The sequence below is a fragment of the Myotis davidii genome, unplaced genomic scaffold, assembly GCF_000327345.1.
Source record: "Myotis davidii unplaced genomic scaffold, ASM32734v1 scaffold9, whole genome shotgun sequence".
Taxonomy (NCBI): Eukaryota; Metazoa; Chordata; class Mammalia; order Chiroptera; family Vespertilionidae; genus Myotis; species Myotis davidii.
In genome coordinates, this window is record NW_006299435.1 from 630,711 (window position 1) to 655,453 (window position 24,743).

General features: G+C 45.6%; 2 protein-coding genes across 2 annotated transcripts in view; both read right to left on the minus strand.

Annotated features, from left to right (window-relative positions):
* HEG1 (heart development protein with EGF like domains 1) overlaps positions 1-13,687 on the minus strand; it is a 105,564-nt gene extending 91,877 nt beyond the window's left edge. The window contains exons 1-2 of the mRNA XM_015571304.1: positions 13,571-13,687; positions 12,887-12,920 (exon numbers count right to left, since the gene is read on the minus strand). Coding sequence (XP_015426790.1) covers positions 12,887-12,920; positions 13,571-13,687 — 151 coding nt within the window. The remainder of the gene's footprint in view (positions 1-12,886; positions 12,921-13,570) is intronic.
* A 3,085-nt stretch (positions 13,688-16,772) lies between these two features.
* The window catches only part of SLC12A8 (solute carrier family 12, member 8), a 113,193-nt gene continuing 105,222 nt past the window's right edge, over positions 16,773-24,743 (minus strand). Inside the window, exons 12-13 of the mRNA XM_015571305.1 lie at positions 21,166-21,226; positions 16,773-17,434 (exon numbers count right to left, since the gene is read on the minus strand). Coding sequence (XP_015426791.1) covers positions 17,272-17,434; positions 21,166-21,226 — 224 coding nt within the window. The 3' untranslated portion in view covers positions 16,773-17,271. The remainder of the gene's footprint in view (positions 17,435-21,165; positions 21,227-24,743) is intronic.

Sequence of the window (24,743 nt, forward strand, 5' to 3'; positions counted from 1 at the left end):
CACACACTAGCGTTGCTTTGCATTTGAAAAACCCAGTCTTCCGAATCAGGAACCCGAATTTCCCAACTCCCTAAATGCACACAGTGAAATTTGCACGAACTGGATTTCCCCAAGTGCTTCGACGTGGTAGAGAAGTGGGATCCGTGCCCCCGGTCCCCAGCCCGGGCGTCGCCGCCCCATACTACTGCGAAGTGTCCCCCTCTCCGGCCCCGGGGCTGGTGCTGGGTGCGCGGCTGCCAAGCCTAACGCCTCACCCTGAGGCCAGTGCGGGAGTCATCCTCACCGCGCCCTCTGCAGCCTGGACTCCACCCCCATTCGACCACTGCCTTTGGCTCACACCAGAGTTCTGCAGAAATGTCCCCACCAGGACACCCGAGCGGGCGGCGGGGAAAAGAAAACTGTGAATTCAGGCACTGCGAGGACAAACTCAATCAGGAAAAGGACTACAGATCGCAAATTCAACAAAAAGACACACAGAGATCGCTGCATTTTAAATGGCAACCTTCAGGGGAGAGATTCAAAGATTTGGCGTAAATGTAAATGGATTTTCTGATAAATAAAGTCCATATCCCCTCCCTCTCCAGTAAATAAATGATAAAATGTCTCACGTTAGGGCTGCAAGCTTCTTCATTTCTAGGTAAAGAAGAGGAGCTCAAAATGGAAAAGAACTTGCTCAAGGTTCTGAAGCTACACCCAAAGATTAAGGGATCTATCTATGCATGGTCACGTGGCATCGTTAATTCTGGCCCCATTGTTCAGAATTTGCAGTCATTCAGACAATGTCTCCCCTGAAACAAAAACTGGAGCTCCTTGGGGATCTCAACAATTTCATCGGGGGCGCCTGTTTGAGCACCAGATGCGCAGGAAACTCTGAGTTTGGACTTCCCTTCCAGGCCTGTCCCTCCACCATCTCTCTGCCTCCTCTGCTGACATCCAGAGCTCCGTAATCCACCTCCAGGGGAACGCGCAGGTCAGGGCGTCCCGGGCAGCTGCCGATGGACCTAGGCCCACTTTCTGGGGATTCAGTCCAAGTGAGTCACTGGGCAGAAAACATAAGGATGCTCTGTATATCGCCGAAAATTAAAATCCAGGCTGTCCAGGGGAACGCGCAGGTCAGGGCGTCCCGGGCAGCTGCCGATGGACCTAGGCCCACTTTCTGGGGATTCAGTCCAAGTGAGTCACTGGGCAGAAAACATAAGGATGCTCTGTATAAACAAGCTCACCTTAAACAGGGGAGTGAGGAAGGACAATTAGGTTTTATTTTGTTTTGTGTTTGAAGAACCACAACAAACAAACAAAACACCCCACAACTTTCCAGGTCTTTCCAAGAAAGTGCCATACAACGATCCCCTTGTAAGTAACTTGGTTTGCTCTCATGGCCCCAGCTCAACTTCTCAGGATCCCATTCTCATGCTAACAGCAGGACTGCCCAGCTGCTCAGACACGCCAGACAAGCCCCAACACGCCAAGACACTGTGCTTAGAGGTTTGGTCTTTGAGGCTCCCTTCCTTCCTCAGAGGACATTTCACAGAGCGCGAGTTATCACCCCAGGCGACCAGTAATGGTCAAGGGTTAACGGTACTTACCGGCTTCTCGTGTGGATTCAGAGATCCCATTAGAGACTCTGCCTTCATTATCAAGGCCCAAGGAGCAACTGTGCACCTGCCACATGTGCCTTCGCTGTAAGCACCGCGGATTCACCCCTCTCTGATCTTCTCTCTACCTTCTAAGAGCTATGATCAAGTTCAGGTCAGCTGAGTAGGGTATTTTTGTTTTATAAAATATATTTTTATTGATTTCAGAGAGGAAGAGAAATCAGCATGAGTCCAGTGTCTCCACCACCCAATGCTGTATGTAGTCAGAGCTTTACCTGTTTCTACTGACGTTTAATTAGATTAGATTTAGGTGAGGCTGCAGTGACAAATAGGCCCCCCAAATGCACCAGCTTTACACGATAGATGTTTTATTCTTCTTGTTCCCTTAACAGCCTTAGGCTCTGCTGTTCAGGTCAGTGGGGTGACTCTTTGGCCAGGCCAGCTGAGTCGGGTTTAGAGGAGAAGGAGACAACGGAGAACCTGGAAAGAGGGATCACAGGGAAGATGAACCTCCGCATTTTTTCATCTCCTCCTAGGACAGAACAAGAGGAAACAGCAAGAGCAAGTCGGAGGTGGATAGAACTTTGGAAAGAGTTCTGGTTCTCCCTGACTTGCAACCAACTTGGTCTTAGAGCCCGTGCTTCTTGTCCTAATTTTGCCACTGTTTTAACTGTGATCTGGGCCCCATTTTCCTCATCTGTAAAACAAAGATTGATCTCCTAGATCAGGGAGGGGGAACGTCCGGCCCAAGGGCCATAGAAGGCCTGTGAAATCATTTGGTGTGGCCCTGCCAAGGCATTAAGGATGAGTTAATTAAATGTTTGACCACATAGAGCAGGCTAATTTTTAAGTTGATAATTTTGTAAGGCCCATGAAATGATGTTATAAATATCCAAATAGCCCTTGGAAGAAAAAAAGTTCCCAACCCCTGTCCTAGATGATTGCAAAGGAGTGTTCCAGCTCTCTTATTTTAGGGTTCAATAAGGATCTGATACGATAGCAGGAATATATGAAACAGGGGATTAAGGCTCAAGGATATTTGTAGTGTTTACTTCCCAGAGATATAAAAACTCAGACAAGAATTTTGATGGGCATTTCAGAGGTTTAGAAGAGGCCCTATCTGGAACCAGGGGGGTAAATCAGAGGATATTTCAGATCCATTCCAGCTCTGGGAGTTCATTAATGTAGAATGAAACAGGTGGGACGCAACCTCAGACCACATTTCTGGACTGAGTTAGGAGTCAGGCATTCCTAACCTCTCCCGGGGCGGGGGCGGGGGCGGGGACGGCTGTTCAGGTCAGTGGGGTGACTCTTTACACAGTCTTTCAGGGATCCACACTATGGCAGCTCTGCCATGCTTTAACGTATGGAAGGCTTCCAAAGTTGCTCTTGGAATTGACATCTCAGTTAGCCAGAGGCGAGAAGAACATGGAGATGTGAGCATGGGAGGTTTGGATGGGCTAGGCCTGAAAGTGGCCTTCTTTACTTCCTCTTACATCCCACTGGGGAGAACATGGTCACAGATAAATAAATAAATAATAAATAAAAGATAATACAGTAGAACCTTGGCTCTCGAACTTAATTTGTTACAGAAGGCTGTTCAAAAACCAAAATCCCCCCCCGTCATTTTTCTAATGTAAATTGAATTAATCCGTCCCAGACTCCCAAATGATTCCATTTTAACCTGTCTTATATATAGTACATGTCTAATGTACTGTTTAATCTGTAAATAAACACTTTAAAGACAAAAGGACACATGGAGAGGGATGACCAAGTGGGATGTTTTGGAAAACATGTTCTGGCTTCTCTCTTCTCTTTTCATCTGCAAAGGCATCTGGGAAATACAGACTAGCCATATAGGCAAAAAAGGGGAGAAGGGGTTTAAGTAGACATCTAGCAATCTCTACCCTACCACTCCACATCAGCAGGGAAGGGAAAGGAAAGGAAGAGTAAAGGAAAGTCATTGGTTTCCTCCTTCATAAAACAAAGGTGTTGAGTCAGATGATCTCTGAGGGCCCATTTGCTTTAACATTCTGCAGTTCCAAGGGGTGATGACCTGTGCTTCTGCACCAACGAAAACAAGCCTGAGGCTTTTCTGCAGCACCTCCTTGGCCTGAGCAGGCCTCTGCCAATTGGTCTGGCTGGTGGACCCCGTAGAGAGGGCCTTGGGTTCTCGCCAAGTTCTGTTCCTGAGCTGTTCCCAATCCTTGGCCAAGTCAAGTGATCTCTATTGACCTCAGTCTCCCCAGCTGTACAGTGGGAAGACTAATCTTTACCGTTTGCTGCCTCAGGGGTTGGTCTGAGGACATGATGAGATCACTGTCCGGAAGGCACCAGGAGCTCTTCTGACCGAAACACTCTACACAATGCTATTATTGTAACCAGAGCCTTTAATAACACTGCATTCTGAACAGGTTCGAAGTGTACCCAATTCCCGAGGACAGTGCCCTGCAGAATCTGTGGCAGTGGTAGCATCGCCGTGGCTGGGATGCAGTGCTGAGAGATCAGTCACAGACACCTGGACTGAGCTTCCGCTGGGGGCGGTGAGCTGGGCCCAGGCATCATCGTGTCCTCTGGCCTGCTCCTCTGCTATGTGCTCATCACCCTGTTACACCCCGGATCTGTTTACTCATCCTCTCATCTGCTTGTCCCTTCCCACCCCCAATCTATGAGCTGCTTTCTGGGAAGTTCAATGCCATACTCATCTTTGTAACCCCAGGACCCAACATAGTAGCTACTTTCTTTTATTCAGTAATTCAACTAATATTTATTAAGTGTCTACTCTGTGCCTGGCACTGTGCTGGCATTGGGTGAGTCTCAGACCACAGAGATCTTAAAGGTTTGGAGGAAACAGTCAGTAATCAAAACAACATAAATGCAAACTTGTCACTGTGGAAAGCGCTCTAAAGCACAGCACTTGGGAAGGGGTATTAGGTTTTGCTGTAAACATGAGACTGAGCCATGATCTGAAAGCTGTGTAGGCCATTGATAGGTTGGCTGTGAATCAGGCAAAGGAGAATGGGAAGAGTATGTGCAAAGGCCCTGAGGCAGGAGGAATTGAGATAAATGTAAAGGACCAAAAGGAAGCTAATGTGGCTGGAGTGAGAAAGAGCATGGAGGAACCATCTAGGAAAGAGAGTGAGGCCGGAGACTATGATAGCAACCAGATCAGGCAGACCTAATGGTCCATTTTAAAGATTTTTGCTTTATCTTTAAAAATTTAGGTCCCTAGCTGGTTTTGCTCAGTGGTTAGAGTATCCACACCTGCGGACTGAAGGGCCACGGATTCGATTGTAGGCTCACTCCCTTGCTCTGGTCAGGGTTCATGCAGGAGGCAACCAATCGTTGTGTCTCTTTCACATTGATGTCTCTCTCTCTCTCTCTCTCTCTCTCCCCCCCCTTCCTTCCACTCTCTCTAAAAATCAATGGAATAAATATATCCTCACATGAGGATTAACAACAAACTAAAAAAGACCATCATAGTCTTATGCTTGTGATAGTAATGTTAAATTGAGTACAAACTTAATTGTAACATTTAAAACCCTAAACCACTAAAAGCCACTGAAAGAAAACATATCAAAATGTTAACGTTTAGCATGTTTATGAAAACTGGGATTCGGATGGTGGTACCATGCACAAGGACAGGGAGCAATGGATGAGAACTAGATGTTTGAGGTCAAGACTTGGGTCTGGGATAACTTTGAGATGGGGTAACTTGGAGCTGAGAGGAGAGGTTCTAGTTTGAGATCTAGATCTGCAGAGAAGGAAGTCAGATCACCTAGGGAAGAGAGTACAATGAATAGACCCTAAAAGTGAACCCTGAAGACACACATGAGATGGCTGAGAGAAGAGACTGAGTCACAAAGGAGACTGGGAAGGAGCCATGGGAACAAGGGAGGAAATCCAGACATAGTCATGTCACGGGGACAAAGGGAAGGAGGCCAAAAGATCATCTAAGGTAAAGATGGAAAATATCCATTGGTTTTAGAACATGGAAGTCGTCTTACCAAGACAGGAAAGCTTTCAATGGAGTGATTGGAGCAGAAGCGACAATGGAGCAAGTTGGGAGAGTGGGAAGCGAAACCAAGCTGGTGGAGAGAGTTTGGCTTTGAGGGGAAGAGTGATTTAGGACAGTAACTGCAGGGGAATGTAGAGTAGGAAACTTTTTCTTGTTTTTAGTGGGAAAATTTGAACAAGACAGGGTGTACTTGGGAGAGAGAAAACCAAAATTCTAAGCAAGAGAAAAGATGGCTAAGATATCATCTGATTCAACTGTTTTATGAAGGAGGAAGCTGATAAGGATAAGGTTTCTGAGAAGCAGAAGGGGATGGAATCCATAGTTCAGGCATTGGGAGGAGGAAAGAGGAGACGGTGGCACAGCAAAGGGGTTTGAATTTCTATCTGAGGATTTTAAGAGGACCTCAATTTTATTTGTAATGTAGGAGACAAGGATATTTGCTAAGAGTAGAAGGACTGGAGGTGTGGGGCCTGAGGAGTTTTAAATTTTGAGGAACACAATATATTCGTTTTCCAGGGCTGCTGCAATGGAGCACCACAAACTTGGTGGCTTAAAACAACAGAAATTTATCTTCTCACAGATCTGGAGGCTGGAAGACCAAAATCAAGGTGTCAGCAGGGCCATCTCCCTCCCCCTGAAGGCCCTAGGAAAGAATTCTTCCTTGCCTCCTAGTTTCTGGTGGTTGCTGGCCATCCTCGGTGTTCCTTGGCTTGTGGATGAATCACTCCAGTCTGTGGCTATGTCTTCACATGGCCTTCCTGTCAGGGCACCAGTCACTGGATTCAGGGTGCAGCCTAATTCAGTATGATCTCATTTTAACTTGATTACATCTGCAAAGATCTTTTCAAATAAAGTCACATGCACAGGTACCGGGAACTAGGTCTTGAGCTTATCTTTTGAGGGACCCAATTTTGTCCACTACAGTGAAGAAGCTGAGAAATAGTTGCAGAGAGCGGGAGACATGTGCTAGAATGCCAGCCCTGTCCAGGGCTCACAGGGATCAGTGGAGTGCGTCCAGCAGCACCAGCTGTTCCCAACTTGCTCCTCTCTGCGGACCAGCATCCAGCATCCTTGCTGTGAGGTGGGGCACCTCAGCCCTCATCCACTTCAGGGTAGATTCCCTCCCTCCAGGAACAAAGACTTCTGACCTCTCTTGACCCCTCCTCCCTTCCCATATCAGTCTCTGCAAACCACTCAGTCCTTTTCTCCGCCCAGTGAAACATCAAGAACCTCTGAAGACAGAAGCTGCTGAGCTGGCCCTGACAGCGCCAGGATTGTCACAGAAGAGAGAGAATTTGGGGCATCCATGCAACGCTTGCTGCACCTGCACTGTCTTGCTCAGAGCTCCAGGAAGCAGAGTGCCTTGGAATTTTGATAAAAGAACTGAAGGAATAAACCCATCTCCTTCTTTTTGATCTCCCGGGATAAGCCTTACGGTCCTCTTTCTAGAATGTCAAGAATGGTTTCCTTTTGTTGGGGCTGAGCTGGGCTGCTTGCTGGACCCCAAGCCAAGGCCCCCTTGCTGCTTCTCCCCCAGCTGGTGCAGGGCTCCAAGGCATGTGCACTGGAGGGCCATGGTGAGAATGTAAACAGTGCAATCGGCTGCTAAAGGCTGGGGCCGCCTCCAGGGAGGAAGGCTTGCTCATGGCTTGGCCAGGCTCCCAAGCATCACGTCCAGCGATCTTGAGTTCCAACTTAGACAGCCTGGGGTGGGTCCTCGAATGACCTTCCGTTTCTTGTCTGCCCATCTGAGAGGACCATTTCATTCCAAACAACATTCCTCTGATAAAATCGGTTACGCACTGTAAACGTCAACGAGCCAGGAACATTCTCCGGAGCAACAGGATTCTGATAAAGTGGCCTATTTTGCAAAAAACCTGCCAGTGTGAAAAATCCTCCCTGGAGGGCAGGGAAGTTGTTGGCAGGCCAGGGCCCTGGGCAAAGTGGTCAGGGCCCCAGGGCAGGAGAGAAAACCCAGAGGTGAAGGTCCCCCTGTGGGCAGAGGGGCTGGGTTTTCAGGTGGCATTTCCTTCCATCAGCCAGTCAACACATATTTGATGAGCTCTTTCCAAGTGCCAGGACCCGATCCAATGGCACTGGGAGGGCAACGTCTTCGTGTGGCTGCAAAGCTCCCCTGCCTGTCAACAAGCAGTGATTGCTCGCTCCCCTCCCGCAGTGCAGGTGAGCAGGCAGGTACACAGCCACACTCCCCTCCAATCCAGTCCTCTTGCCACTCCTCTCTGCCTCGCTGGGAGGCTGGGGGGTTTGCTCTTCCTCTGCACCTCAGTGAGCCTCCCATTCTTTGGCCCTTCGTTATGTCGCCTTCTGTTTTCCTGTGTCTCCTCGTGGGGCTGTGTCTGGGTATCTCAGTCTCTGCTCTCTTCTTGTCTCCCTTTGCACCCCTGAGTGCCTCCTGGCACAACCCTCTCTCCATCCCCACCAGGCTCTCTTTTCCTCTCTTTTTATGACTTTCTTCCAAGAAATTCATCCTCATTTTTCTCCCCTTCTCTTTTCTGCTTCTCTCTCTCTCTCTCTCCCCGACCCTCTCTCTCTCTCCCTCTCTCCCTCTCTCAAAAGCAACAACATATTTTTATTGATTTCAGAGAGAGAGCAAGGGAGAGGGAGATAGAGATAGAAACACCAATGATGAGAGAGAATCATTGATTGGCTGCCTCCTACAAGCCCCACACTGGGGATTGAGCCCACAATCCAGGCATGTGCCCTGACCAGGAATCAAACCATGATCTCCTGGTTCATAGGTCGACACTCGACCACTGAGCCACACCGGCCGTGCTCTGCTTCTTCTTTAACAAACTGCCACACAGAACTAAATGCATGTTTTAAATATTTATGAAATAAACTTTTACATTCTCTGGGTTTTATTCTTTAAATTGTTTGAGGACTATGTGGACTTCTCTGTGTTGTCTGAGTTTCTTACAAGAGCATAAGCAACTATTGAAAGCTTTTTTATTGAAATATGGCATACATAGAGAAAAGGGCACCTGTAGAGGGCCACAAACGTGCCACACACAGAGCCCACTAATGCCAACTAACAGCATCAGTGTGGCCAGCACTCATGGAAAGGTGCCCATGCTCCCCTCCTGTCATTCTCCCGACGCAAGTCACCACTATCCTGATCTCTTCCAGGATACATTAGTGTTTTTTATTATTATTATTATTATTATTATTACCACCCCCTCCCCCTCTTTCTTGAGCCCTGATTAAACTTACAAACTCAGCCTGGTATATGGGGTGATCCCTCCATCTGTACTACATAAACATTAGCTGGAAACCACATAACAATTCACCTTATATACAGCTAGAGGCCCAATGCATTGTCAGAGAGAGTGGAGTGAAAGGGAAGGAGGAAGAGGGGGAGGAGAGAGAGAGGGAGAAACATGGATGTGAGAGAGACATATCCATCAATTGCCTCTGCACTGGCGCCCCAACTGGGGCCAAGGATTGAACCTACAATCAAAGTACATGCCCTTGACTGGGAATCAAACCTGAGACCCTTTAATGCAAGGGCTGACGCTCTAACCACTGAGAAAAACTGGCCAGGGCTAGATTAGCATTTTTGGATAAAATACAAAATACCTGGTTTTGTATTTTACTAGTATGTCAACAGAACGCTGTAACATGTACTCTTTTGTGTCTAGCTTCTACGGCTCAGCATTGTGGTAGGGAGTCACCCAGACTGTTGGCTGTAGTAACAGACTCTTCATTCTCCAAATCCATGGTACCCAGGGTGGGGCTAGCCCACGATTTGTTTGCCCTTCTATTGTCAATGGCCATTTAACAGCTATTACAAATAGTGCTGTCATTACCATGCATGAATGTTTCTTTTGAAGGCATGTATTACTTTTATATTCAGGAGACAAAACTATTTCCACTGGGAAACATGGAGAGGGATGACCAAGTGGGATGTTTTGGAAAAGGGCTCTGGAGTAGGAAGCAGAACACATGCGTCCTCGTTCTGGCTTCTCTCTTCTCTAGTTCCAGACTTTGAGCCAATCAATTAACCTCAGTGAGGCTCCATTTTTTCATCTGCAAAATATGTAATATCTGCTATTGGTAGGTGGATAAGATGATGGATATGAGGGAAAATGCATCATGCAAAAATCAAGGACATCATTTTATTAAAGAAGAAATTAACAGTTACATTATGAGGCTCTTGATTTATCTGTTTTTAAATTTTGAAAATAATCATTGAATCTGTGACTTTCATTAGACAAAAGATCTCCCAAATCTTTGACCCATTGTAGGCAATAAAAGATAAATAAATAACAAATAAAAGATAATACAGTGGAACCTTGGCTCTCGAACTTAATTTGTTCCAGAAGGCTGTTCAAAAACCAAAGTCCCCCCCCGTCATTTTTCTAATGTAAATTGAATTAATCCGTCCCAGACTCCCAAATGATTCCATTTTAACCTGTCTTATATATAGTACATGTCTAATGTACTGTTTAATCTATAAATAAACACTTTAAAGACAAAAGGACATAAAATGTAAATGAAAGTTTAAAAAAAGGAAATGAAATGTATAGTAAAAAAAGGAAAATTTAATAATAAGCAGCAACAACAACAACAAAAAGAAAATATTCACAGCATGATTTTCTGAGATGTTTACAGTGGTAAACTGACTCATACTCACACATTCTCTCCTTCGTTTGTCGCCTAAGAGACACGTGACTGATCATACAGGTATTGGCATGAAAGGGCTGTCGGATTGAGAAGTGAATCGTTTGAGATGGGAGACGTGGGAGAACTGAGGTTCAACAGTAAATGTATCAAAATGTCCTGTTTCCAAAGGTCTTAGTTTTACATGGACAAGGGGGCACATGTGGCCAAGACGTCTTTTCCCCCTTCCAAGTGACCATGGTTTATAACATTTGGGGGATCCTGGTCTAGATAAGCAACAACACACAGACACACACATCCTCTCTGAGCTGTAGGGACCCAAGAGACGGGCCCAGCTTTCCTCCCCCACCCACAAGGGAGAGCGGCATGCCCACAGAGGACACACAGAGGCCAGGACTCGATTGTCTTCAGATACCAGCCCGGTGTCCGGTCCACTACCCTGCATTGTAAGGAGAGAACCAGACACGAGTGTGGGACAGGAAACAGGGCTACATGTCTGCTGACCAGCAGAGCAAACCTACGGCTCTGTGCTCTCTGCCAACACGGGGGCAATTGTTAGCGTAGGGAAGCTGGTGCTGTTCCCACACTGGGGTGGACACAGGCTAGGCACCCGCTGCTAGCTTCCACCCAATTCCTCCTCCCTTACCCACCAAACAAACCCTGTGCTCTGAGGCCAGGGCCCTCAGCTCCCATGACACTGGCAGCCCTGTGCTTGGCGCTCAGGGGATGCGAAGCTGCAGGGTCCCTGCCCTCATCTGAGTGGGGGGAGAAGCATGGCCTGAATCAGAGAACAGTTCAGGAAGGAAGCAAGAGGGGCTCTGAGCAGGGACTCATGAAGAGACGGAGAAATGAAGGGGAGCCTTGAAAACTAGGCAGAGACGAGTGATCCGCATCCCTGACTGGACATTAGAACTGCCCAGTGAGTTTTTACGAAAGGTCAGTGCCTGGATCCCACCTACCTAATGAGAACCTCTGGCCACGGGGCCTGGGCATCAGTATTCTTTAAAAGCTCTCCAGGCGATTCTAATGTGCAGCCAGGGTTGAAACCACAGCCTTAAACTTAGTGCCACAGGAAATAGAGACAGTGTAAGCCTTCAGGGCAGAGACACATGAGCAAAGTGGTTGCTCAAGGAGCATTTACTGAGCACCTACTCTGTACCAGCAGGCACTGTGCTGGGCTTTTGGTACACAGGGATGAGAAAGATAGAGAGTACCTGCCCTTGACTAGCCAGCAGATTAGGCGAAAAGACAGATCCATAATAAGAATAATATAAAGTGTCTGATGTAAGTATGAACCACGTGCTCTGAGAACATTAAGGATTTTCTGGAGAAAGCTTTCTTAGAGACGTGACATTAGAATGTGTTCCTGAAGGAGCTTACCAAGCAAAGAAACAGAGGAGAACATTTTACTAGTAAGTGGGAAAAGGTAACAGACAGGTGCTGAGTCCTACAGAGGCCTGCTGTGTTCAGTATAACAGGGGCATGGGGAGGGGATGCTGGGAAGAAGGCCGCAGGCAGACACCAAGGGCCCAGTTCTGTCTGAGCTCTGTATTTGAAAATGAGCTGGAGAGAGCAGATTAGCAGAGTCAGAGAGAGGCAGGGAGGCCAGTCAGGAGCCACCGCAGGGATCCAGACGTGAAGTGATGAAGGCCCAGACTGAGGAATGGATGGTGGGAATGAGGAAGAGAGCAACCCAAGAGTCATGTCCAAAAAAGGCAACTGGTTGAATCTGGTGACAGAACAGATGTAAGTATAGCAAAGTTGTGTGTGTGTGTGTGTGTGTGGTGTGTGTGTGGAGGAGGGGCGGGGACGGGGGGGGAGGGGCGGTGTGCAAAGATGGCCTCCCAATATGATTTGAGACAGTAGGAGACCAGGAGAATATGGCATTAGCAAAGATGGGGATGCTGGGTAGATTATGTGAATTTCATGTAACTGCAAGACATCCACATGGAGATGTATCCAAAAGGCTGCTGAAGGGCAGAAATCGGATTGTGGAGGGTGAGGAGGGAAAGTACACGGAGAGAAAGTGGGATATCCAGGTTTAAACTGTTTATACCAGGCATTTGGCATAGAAAGAAAAAAAAATGGACGGCAGCTGGCAGACCAGGCACAGGTATGGATTTACCAGGACTGGCCTGTGTGTGGCGGGGGCCAGGGTGTCGGGGCGGGGGGGTACAAGGGAAGGCGGAGGAAACAGAGGTAGCTGAGGGGGTAGGCCCATGAGGTGTAAAAGTGTGGCCTCTAGCGAAGGAGGAGTGTTTACCCTTTGGAAGGAGAGGTGTTTCCTAGTGGAGATACAGATGTCCGAGAAAACCTTGCCAAGGCCTGGATCAGATCAACCCCCCTGAAGCAGGGTCCAGGAAACTTTCCCATAAAGAGCCAAGAGTGGATGTTTCAGGCTTTGTGGGCCATGTGGTCTCTGTCTCAACTACTCAACTCCACTGTTGCTGTGCAGGTGCAGCCAGTGAATGAGTGGGCGTGGCTGTGTCCCAATCAAACTCTATTTTCAAAACCAGGCAGTGATTAAAACGGTCCATTTTATTTTGTGTGGATTTTACTTCAATTAAAATAAAACAAAACAAAAGACAGACCCTGGGCTTGATTTGGCCCAGAGGGTATAGCTTGCCCATACCTGCTATAGAGGTGAAGAAGGAGTAGATGGGAACCTACAGAGAGAAGACAAGGCCTATGCTGGCCTCCATGGGGACTGTGAGGAGTGATCAGGAGAGATCTGAGTTCAAATCCAGCTCTGCCTCTTACTAGCTATGTGACCTTGAGTGAGTTACTTATCTTTCCTGAGCCTTTGTCTCCTCATCTGTAATATGGGGGACGCAACAGGGCCTTCTTCACTGAGTTGTTGTGAGGATCAAAGGAGACGATGCATATGAGTGTCTAGCATAATGCCTGGCTCAATACAGATTTTCTTACTGAATTTTTAAGGACTGATCATGAATTGCAGGGTCATAGCTGCAGCGGGTGCCATGACCATGGGGCCCAGGCAGTGCCGTGATCGACAGTGTAGAGCTCTCCACCTTTCTCTGACTCGTATCAGACTGGAATATGAGGCAGACACAAATGTATAAAGTGCCAAGTCACTGAGATTTAGGGGCTGTTTGTTGCAGCAGCAAGTCCACCCTGACCAATACAGATACGTAGAGTCACACAGAGGTGCTCATCTGACAAGCAGCTCAATTAAAAACTGACTGCCACTGGACCATCTCCCCCTGAGACTTTCAGTTTGGGGTTCGTATTTGAAAGCAGTGCTGTTTTCTCCATCCTCAACCTCTTACCACATATGGCATATGTCACATCGCACCGAGGAGCACTCATCCAGCCCGCTAGCTGGCTGCTGGGGCACGACTGCTAATCCTTTGAAATGCCACTCACCCTGAGGGCTTCCCAGAGTGACTCTGACGTAGACCACGTGGCCCATAGTGTAAGCCAGGCCTCCCATTTGCTGAGTCCAGCCTTGTTGTTGCGGGGGTTTTTTTGTGTGTGTTTTTTATAGAGTGCCTTCTCTGACGAACACAGTCAGGAGAGGACACACATGTGCTTGCACACACACACATACTCTCATAGGTGTGTTTTTAAGAAACAATAAAATAGGCTAAAAACCGAGGCTCTCGACTATTTTTGAGACTCCCATTTAGAGAACTGCTTCTGCCTCTTTTAGAAGAAGGCTTGTGGCCACCCTCACCTCAGTGACTGGTCAACTGCTCTCTGTCCTCCATTCACCCCAGCCCCTCAGTCTTGAACACAGGGAAAGTGCACCCGCCTTGATGCTGGGAAATGGGCTGCGTGCCCAGGAGCCCAGCTAGCAGGGGACCCCCTGATGCGGTGGGTCTTTCTTGCCATCTGCTTTGCCTTTTCCTTAATGTGGCCTCCCCCTCTTCTGCCTCAAGAGTCAGGGCCTCATGCCTGTGCTTGCTACCTCAAACCAATACACTGGCATCCATTTCTGCCTGTGTGTGAGCCTCCTGCCAGGAGCCCAAGTACATCTCTCTGATGCCAGAGTGCTGCATGGTGTGCGGTGAGCACAGACCCCTGTATTCCCTTGTCTGTTGAGAAGTGCAAACAGTATGGAATAACCCCAGCTGTGCAAGCACCACCTCGGACCCTCTCTTGGGCATCTATGTGGACATCAAGGGTATAAACCATGGCAAGAAGTGGGTAATTTGCTCTAGAGTAAGCCTCAGTTCAAAATAACCAGTGAGTGGGTAGGCTTTTTGATGTCTAAGAAAAATTCCTAAGGCTCTGGGAAGGGAAGGGAGAAGCCTGAGAGAAGTGATATAGGAAAGTGGCCAAATGAGTGTAATAACCAAGGGTGTGAGGGGAGGAGGCAGAGTTAAAATGGTGACCAGGTGGTAACCCTTATTGGTTCTCCTCCCTGTGGCTGGGCCTGTGCAGATTTCCTGCTGTTGGCCAGTGAAGGTGTCCCACGATGTCTGTGGCCGACGAGACAGTGTGGCTGGTTGAAGCAGCAGGACTCCACTCTGCTCTGAAAGTTCAGGCTAGCAGGTGCCAAGAATCACTGCAGTTTCTCCTTCCTTCTTCCCTTCCTTCCTTCCTTCCTTCCTTCCTTCCTTCCTTCCTTCCTTCCTCTGTCCCCACAGTAAGTGACATGGAATCCGCAGGGGTGGGAGAAGAACATTTTTATGGCACCTCTTCCACCTTCATTTCCTCTCCAAAATGTGTCCAATCTTAGTATTCACAACTCCACTTGGAGGCAGGCAGAATTCTAATTCTCATTTTACAAAGAAGGAAATCAAGGCTCTGTGAGGTTAAGAAGCCTGCCCCAGGGCACAGAACTGGTAAGATCCAGGATTCAGAGATTTTCATCCCCAAAACCCATGAGTTTGCAACTATATACCAGCTCCTTCTCAAGTGAGTCCACTTAAAAGTTATAGAAATCCAAAACACCAATCAGAAAGAATATATGCACCCCTATGTTCATAGCAGCACAATTTACAATAGCTAAGATCTGGAAACAGCCTAAGTACCCGTCAGTACATGAGTGGATAAAAAAGTTCGGGTACATTTATACCATGGAATACTATGCAGCTGTAAAAAAAAAAATCTCTTACCATTTGAGACAGCATGGAGGGACCTGGAGGACCTGGAGAACATTATGCTAAGTGAAATAAGCCAGTCAGAGAAGGATAAGTATCACATGATCTCACTCATATGTGGAATCTAATGAACAACATAAACTGATGAGCAAAATAGATCCAGATACAGAGAAGCATGGGATAGACTGACGAATCTCAGAGGTGGGGGGGGAGGGGTGGGAGGGGAAAGATTAACTGGGGAATTTATATGCATATATGCATAGCCCAAGGACACAGACAATAGAGTGGAGAAGGCCTGGGAAGGGCTGGTGTTGGGTAGAGGCAGTCAATGGAGGGAGAAAAGGGGACATCTGTAATACTTTCAAAAATAAAAATAAAAATTTTTTAAATAAAAAAATATAAACCACACACACACACAAAAATAAAGGAATTTTAGCCAGCCAGTGTAGCTCAGTGGTTGAGCACCGACCTATGAACCAGGAGGTCACAGTTTGATTCCATCAGGGCACGTGCCCAGGTTTCAGCCTCAATCCCCAGAAGGAGGCATGCAGGAGACAGCTGATAGACAGTTCTCTCTCATCACTGATGTTCCTCTCTCTCTCTCTCTCTCTCTCTCTCTCTCTCTCTCTCCCCCTCCCTACCTCCCTACCTTGCTATAATCAATAAAAATATATTTTTTAAAAAAGTAAAGTCCAGGACTCTCAAACTTGCTAAATAAAACTTACTAAATAAAAAATCTGTGGGTGAGGTGCAGAAAGCTGCATTTTCAACAAGCCCGCCAGGTGATTCTGAGCGCACTGACCGTGGAGAGCCTCTCCCACAGAAGAGAGAGGTTATAACTGACCCAGCAGTACGTCCCTCCAGGCCCGGCAGAGAAACCACTGACTCTGGGCCAGGTGCTCCGCTTATCTGGGGAAGCCACTGAGGCCTGGATGCTGGTGATGAATGCTGAGCTCACAGAGGAACCAAAATAGTTCCGTCCCCCCATGCATTTATACCAAAAAACAGCTGCAAAGGTGTGGGGCGAACTGGGGACCATAAAAGCTTTTGAGAACATGAACCATGGGCTAATCACGATAATTTACCTTTTTAATTAAAAAGACCTCCACTGCACAAACATGGCTTACAGAGGCACGTACCCTTTGATCTCGCAATGCCACGTTTGGGAATTTATCCTTCAGAAATTCTTTATGCTTGTACATATGCACAAGATTATTCCGTGCAGAACTGATTACAATAGCAGCCAAAGACTGGAAATAATCCAAATGCCATGATTGTGGAGCTGATGGAATAAATTACAGTGCATTCATACAATGAAAAATAATGAGGAAACTGTACGTAATGATATGGAAATGTCTCCAAGATAGATCGTTAAGGGAAAATCGAGGTGCGGAACACATGTATAATACGCTATCTTTTGTGTATAAAAGGGGAGTAATCAGAATCCCCATTCCTATTTGCTGGTTTATCATCAAGAAATGCTGGAAATAATATAAAAACGGTGTGGTGACCTCTGGGGCAGAGAATGGAACTGAACAGACGGGGAGCAAGGATGATTATACTTTGGGGTTTGGAAAACATGTGGGTGCATTATTTATTCAACGAGTAAATAATAAAATAAAAATTTAAACAACCATTTATTGCGGCCCTCGGAACAAGCAGTCCGGTCTGGTTCTCCACACCCACAGGTCGTGGTGTCCGTGGGGAGCTCTTTAGACGGGGAGTGTGTTTCAGAGCCACCACCATCTGCATGGCTGCCCTGTCGGCGGTGGTGCGCCAGACCAGAACGCAGATAGATGTTCATTGTCCAACACGGCAGTGCGAGGACAGGCCTTTGAGTTTCTTACCGAGGAGAACCAGCTCCACAAAGGCTCTGGGATTGAAGTCCGCGGAGCACTAGACAGCTCCAGGAGAGGAGGGCCCTGGCTGCCCAGGACTGAGCGCTCAGCTAGTACTGAGGCATCAGCTGTTCTCGGCTCACCCGGGAGGAGTGGTGGTAGCGGTCCCGAGTGGCGAAGTCTGCGTTCTCTTGGGTGAGCTGAGTCATCTCCATGTCAACCTTCACCAGGGACGGCGCCAAAATGATCTGCTCCTGTGGGGATCGCAAGCTCCTTTGGTGAGAGAAACACAGAGGACCGTCAGAAGGAAAGACCAAGCGCTGAACAGGGAAGAGGAGTCTTCCCTGGGAGAGAAAAAGTATTTGCAAAAAACATTATTATCCTTAGTATTGAACATATATGTTAAAAAACACAACTGTACCTATTTTTGTTCATGAGGCAGAGAAGCATCAAACAGACTGTCAAACTGTAGCGGAAAGGCTGGGGAGGGTTGAGGGGGAGGTAAGAGATCAACTGAAGGACTTGTATGCATGCACATAAGCATAACCAATGGATGCAAGACACTGGGGGTGGGGGGGAGGTGGTGAGGCATGTATGGGGGCGTGGGAGGGGGGAGACAGGGGAGGCCAAGAGAAGGTCAATGGGGGAAAAAAGGAAACATATGTACTGCTATTTGTAATACTTTAAATAAAATAAAATTTAAAAAAACACAACTGGTGCAAGTTACATGTACAAATGTTTATGAATAAAGTATGAGAAATGAGTATAAAATAAGGAGAGAAGTGACTTTTACCTTTCTTTAGCATAAATGTATAAAAGTGTACAAAATAACCACCCAAACAGTGTCATGCTGGGACTCGATAGCATTTCTTTGCTTTTTTGTCAAGTGAAATAATGGAATGGAGAGGCTGAAAAACAGAGAAGAGTAGAAAGAGAAACCTCTTTGGCTCATGGGAAAGAAGCTGAGAGAGGAAGGATTTCCAGAGCTGAGGCTGACATCGCAGGCAGCTCCGAGACAAACTACAAAGGCTTTGACACCACATTGGCCTGAAGACAAAGAACAAGTCCCGATGTGGATTCCACTGTCACTGAAGTGCCGACATCCAGTTGGAGTTGGAATAAACTGGGACACACGAGGAAAGTGCCAGAGGCTAAGGAGTAAGGAGAGATTCGACCGGCGGCCAGGGATGTGCAGGGGATGGATACAGTCATGGCTCTGCCCCCCATGAGCCCAGTGGCCTCAGAAAAACCACCCCACCTCCTCTTGCCAAAGCCTTTGTCAGACCTTAGACGTGATTGCCCCTTAGAAATTTAACCGAAAGAATCATCTACTTTACAAGTAGCAATGTCAATTGTTTAAATAAGGGTTATATTTGACAGTTGGAAGACATTTTTAAAGGTATAAATCTAACGTTTCAATCTTTAAAAGTTAAGCAGAAAGCTTCAACTGACTTTGGCAAAAAGTGCCGTTACCGAAATTCAGATCACATGATGAAGGCCTTGCAGCCACTGAGAACATATCTGAATTAGGTTGAGGTTTTCTGAGAAATGAATTAACTTCTATAAAGGTTGAGTCTTCCAGAAATAAAGTTGAGAAGTGTCAAAAATGCCATACCAATGAACATAGAAGTGTTTTTGCCAATGCATTTTTTTTCATTAATGCTGGTTTGTTTATTTGCTTGTTTATTTGTTTTTAAAAGGGTGAAACCATTACATTCTTCTAAGTTCTGGCAAATAATATGCCTCACTTTCTAATCTAGAATGATCTAAAAATTCTCACCTGGGCAGTTGCTAGGACTTTGGGAAAGAAAGCCTTGTCAAGGTCCGGCTAAATTTCACATAATTCTGGGAATTGTAGGTGTAATACAGGGAGCAACTTAATCAAATTCCTTTGCCCAAACACTTTCACCACACCATTACTCTTCTTTGATTTTGAAGAGCATCTGGGTCCATAGTTGTAAACAAGCAAAAAACAAACAACCAAACTTCAAAATTACAAAATAGAAAACACAGCTACCAATTTCTACTTTTTAAAAACAATCACCATTTCTTGGTCCTTTCACCTTCCTACATAATCATCACAAAACATCGCACAGGAGCCATGGTGAGGCCAGCACGTGTAATGCTGAGACTTAGCTGATGCCTCCATTGCCCACTTCACAAGCCCACGGAGCTATGCATAGTGTGGACTGGGTTCTAGTCCAACCAAAGTATTGCCCTCTTCTAAGAATAATCTCCTAATACATTCTTCTTTCTACATAGCACCACAGTGACCTCAGAGGTGAAATTCTAGGAATTCGGAAAGCAACAGAAGGAGTAGTGGCCTCCCAAGGCCATGTGTAGGCTTTAAAACTGCAGATGCCTAAAAATATCCCTGTAAATCAGATGGGGCCCAATACTCCTAGCCACTCAGCAGCTCCAGATCTGTAGGCAGCCTCTATACAGAAGCTCTTTCCACTGAAACTCAACTTTTCCTCAGGACGAGGTGACAGGGAAAAGAGACCAGTGAGGGGAGTGTTGTGATCTGAGTCACCCAGCCTGGGGCCTCAGACGGGAAGAGAGGCAGAGAGGTGACCCCACCCCTCCCATAGCTCCGCACTGAATGTTAGCCCCGCTTCCAAGCAGATGACAGGGATCTCCCCGCACACCACCCTCCCTCCCAGCCTTCACCCTGTCAGTTTCCATGGCCTCGCTCCTTTGTCTTCACCATCCCAGGCTCTAGCACAGTGGTTCTCAACCTTCTGGCCCTTTAAATACAGCTCCTCATGTTGTGACCCAACCATAAAATTATTTCCGTTGCTACTGCATAACTGTAATGTGGCTACTGTTAGGAATAGTAATGTAAATATCTGATATGCAGGATGGTCTCAGGCGACCCCTGTGAAAGGGTCGCTCAACCGCCAAAGAGGTCGCGACCCACAGGTTGAGAACCGCTGCTCTAGAAGCAAGCTTTAATTTCTTGTGCAATCTTGAGCAAGTTGGTAGTGCTTATAAGACTTGTCTTAAAAAGGATTCTTGGAAGGCAGGAAGGGGCGTTACTGTTTACTAGACGGAGTGTTTCTGTTTTTACAAGACAGTGAGTTGAGATACATGGTGGAGGTGGTGGCACAACAATATGAATGTAGTTTATACCACTGCACTGTACACTTAAAAAGGGTAAAATGCTACATTTTATGTTATCTGTACTACATCACAATTAAAAATATGGGGGGGGGAGGATTCTGAATGTACATCTGGGATCCAAGGGAAAGGGTCCATCAGCAATATCTGGGCATGGAAGGTAGAAATATTGGCAAGTGCAACCCAGACATCTAGATTGTCAAAAGCAAACCAACAAAATGAAACCATAATAAACACTTGATTGAGTTCTGCCTGGATTTTCCCAGCCTGCAGCGCTGGTTCCTCAAAGGAGGAGGGAAAGTAATTTCCTAGAGTCCCAAGGCCTTCGAAGGTGAGGTAGCATTGTCTCCAGAAGGGTGAAGGAGGAGGAAAGAGATTAGGGCACCCATGAAATCTTACGTTCTCCATGAGGCCTTCTCCTATTTCTCAGGAGAGTCGATTCTTCCCTTTCCCTGCATGTTTGAACACGGAGGTGCCCCAGAAATCCTCCAAGATCCCTACTCTATATATTTCTGTACTTGGCTTCTGCACTTTCACCAACACAGTCAGATCAACGGCCTTCGGGCTTAACCTTGTGTGTGATAATGTGCTGATGCTAGTGTGTCTCGGACTATGAACTCACTGAGAATAGCACCCACAATCAGATTCTACATAAAGCCCCTGTTCATGATTCCTGAGAATAGAAAGCAGGAGGACATGAGCCAGAGGAAGCTTCTGATGAGCTGAGGCTGGGGGCTGGGCGGGGGAGGGCAGTGAGGAGCAGAGTCTGAGTCTCCTCCAGGGTCTCAGTTGTTGGGTTCCCGCACACAATTCACCCTCGCCCAGTTAGGAGAGGGACCCAGAACACTCATCCACTCTGGTCCTGGCCCCAGATTAGCACTAACCTGCAGGAGGGGATCAGAAGAGACCGCATCCATCTGAAAAAGCTGAAGTTGGAGGCTGATCCTACAGGGAAGACATATACATGAATATTGCTGAAGGCTCTCGATATGCATCTAAAATCCCAGTTTTAATAGAATATATATCCTCTGACACACATGCATAATTAGTATAATTTTTTCCCCTTTTTCAGCCTAACCAAACATATATATATATATATATTATGCTAATTAACCGGGACGCTGTAACGGGTCAACCCGGACAGGAGGAGGTTGCACGCGCAGTGTCTGGGGCAGGCGGCAGGGGCCTCCAGACGCCTGCACTGGGGGAGGGCCTGATCAGCAGTGGGTGCAGCTGCTTCAAGGGCCAGAAAGGGAGGCAGGGCCAGATTGGCAGTAGCCGCGGCTGCTTTTGAGCCCGGGGAGCCAGGCAGGGCCAGACCGGCAACTCGAGGTGGGCAGCATCGTGCAATTTCAAATTGTGCGCTGGGCTGCTAGTATTCATTATAATATTCCCTGACAGCAGCCTGCTAAGGACTTCATACCCATATGTAGTTTCCAAAAATTTATTTCTAAATTTCAAATTCTCAAGAAAGAAACTGAATAAAGTGATATAGAGAAAAAAAGCAGACGACTTGCTAACTTCAGTCCTATGAATTTAAAAAATTTTGATTTTTTTTCTTAGATTCAAACTATGTGTTAAATATGTGCTATAAAATGCCCTACTAGACCATACGCCCTTTGAGGATAGGAAGCACGTCTTCTCCATCTTATAACACTCCCCACACCCACAGGAGTTGGCACCCAGGAACTTTTCCACGGGTGTTAAGTGAATCCAATTGCTCACAGTGTAGAAATGTTAGAGCTGAAGTTTGAAGTGAGATTCTTATTGATACTGACTAAATATACTGACATCAGACACACTAATTAGAACAGGGCTAATCAGCTTTTTAAAAATATATTTTTATTGATTTCAGAGAGGAAGAGATAGAAACATCAATGATGAGCAAGAATCATTAATAGTTGCCTGCTGCATGCCCCCTACTCGGTATCGAGCCTGCAACCCAGGCATGCACCCTGACCAGGAATGGATCTGTGACCTCCTGGGTCATAGGTTGACACTCAACCACTGAGCCACACCAGTTGGGCCTCATCACCTTTTTAAAAAAACAAAACAAAAACCTCATCTCTTCTTTGGTGTGGGGTTTTTTTTAAAAAAAATCTCATATAACAAATTACATATAACTTTAGGAAATCAAATCAAATGTCATTTTATAAAATGTTCTTCTAAATTATATATATTTGCATTAACATCTACAATTGCAAACAGAAAGTTTCTAACATATTCTGATGTTGTCAGGAGGAAGCAAATAAAAACATTTTATCAACTGACCTTTCTTATTGTGATCATTTGGAGTCTAAGTTATCTAAATTTTAGATGGAGACTGGCCTGAAATTTTATTTCATACCTTCCTGTGAATAGATTTCTGGGAATGATTTTAACTTCATAGGATCAAACTAACTCCTGAGAAATTTAGAAGCAAACACTGATGTAATCACTGTGTTAATTGAAATATATTCTGTCCCTTAAATTAGTTGGTATAAGGACCTCTTGTTAGCATGACTTTTCTAAAGCATTGTTATTGTTTCTTAAACACCCTCACAGACACACCCACAAATAATGTTTAATCAGGGAACTGTGGCCCAGTCAAGTTGACTCAAAAAATTAACCATCACAGGAGACTTTGCAGAGGAGGGTGGCTTTTGAAGGATCCTGAACTGACAGACCTGGGTTTTCATCACAGGTCACCCTGAGGGCCTTAGCAGGGCATGTCTTCACTCTGGGATTTACTGCTCTCCCTTCTACTCCACCATCTTTACCAAAAGGAAAACATTATTCTTAATGTGCATGGGACTTCAAGTGTATGAAGTACATTTCTTTCAAAAATATACATCAAATTATTCTAATTCTGAAGAATTTTTTTTCAGTTTGCCTGGATTGCTGTGGTTCATTTAGTTAGGACTTAGAACTAATTGCTTTATTTTAAATTGGGGCATCATAGAATTTTGTTGAAAAGGGCTCTCAAATGTATTTTTTTAAAATAGTTTTATTGCTGAGACTTAACTGTAAATCACCATAGAGTATTGATTATACTTTCTTACTATTATATTCTTGATGCTCTGACATTTGGGGCCTTGATCCTAGAGATAGCAAAGAACTCCCCTGTGAACACCCCTTTGATATACAAATCAACCAAACCAGAACCCACACCCCCAAATTCTCACACAAAGAGCCAATACGCCCCTGCCCTAAATCATGCTAGGGCCACATACCAGACAACTAGAGATCACTAGAGACCACGCCTATATACTCTTTTTTGTCTGGTTTCTTCCATGCAGCATAATTATATGAGTTTCATCCATGTTATTGCATGTTCCTTTTATTACTGAGTATTCCATTGTAGAAGTACATTGGCTAGTTCATATAGCAGGTATATGTTTGACTTTTAACAACCTGCCAAACTGTTTTACAAAGTGATTGTATTATTTTATTTCCACCAGCAGTATACGATAGTTCTAGCTGCTCCACATCCTTGCCAACCCTTGGCATGATCAGTATTTTTAATTTTAACCCCTCTAATAGGTGTGTAGTAGTATAATATTGTGGTTTTAATTTGTATTTCCTAATCACTAATTATGTTGAGCATCTTTTCATATGCTTATGACTTTCCATATAAGTATTTTATTTTATTGTTTTATTGATTTTTAGAGAGGGAGGAAGAGAGAAAGAGAGAAATAGAGAGAAACATCAATGGGAGAAAGGTACAGTGATAGGTTGTCTCTCGCACATGCCCTGACTGGAGATTGAACCCACAGCCTAGATATGTGCCCTGACTAGGAATCGAACCCATGACCTTCAGGTGCATGGGATGATACTTCAACCAACTGAGCCACACATGCCAGGGCTCATTTAAATATTTTCTGCTTGCTAACTTCCACAAAAAAAGGCAGCAGAGATTTTTATTGGGATTATGTTGAATCTATAGAGCAATTTGGGGAGAATTAATGTCTTAAGAATATTGAATCTTCCGATTTATGAACTTAGTATATGTCTTCATTTATTTCTTTAATTTCCTCTTTACTTTCTTCTCAGAAATGTTTATGTTTTCCTCTTCTAGTCTGTAAATATGGTGAATACATAGAATAATTCAGAATGTTAAACCAACCTTGAATTCCTGAGATAAACCTATTTGGTTATGATGTATTATCCTTTTTATATTTTTTTTATTCAGCTTGGTAAAACTTTGTTACAAATTTTTGTGTCTATGGTCATGAGGGATATTGGTGTGTAGTTCTCCAAAAAGTTTGCATAGAATTTATATTCTTTCTTCCTTAAATGTTTGATAGGTTTCATTAGTGAAGCCATCTGAGTTTTCTTTGTGGGAAGGTTTTAATGACAAGTTTAACTTCTTTACTAGATGACTTAAATAGCCTTATCTTTCTTCTAGAATGAACTTTGATAGTTTGTCTTTTTCAAGAAATTTTCCCAATCCATCTAAGTTGTCATATATATTGGCATAAAG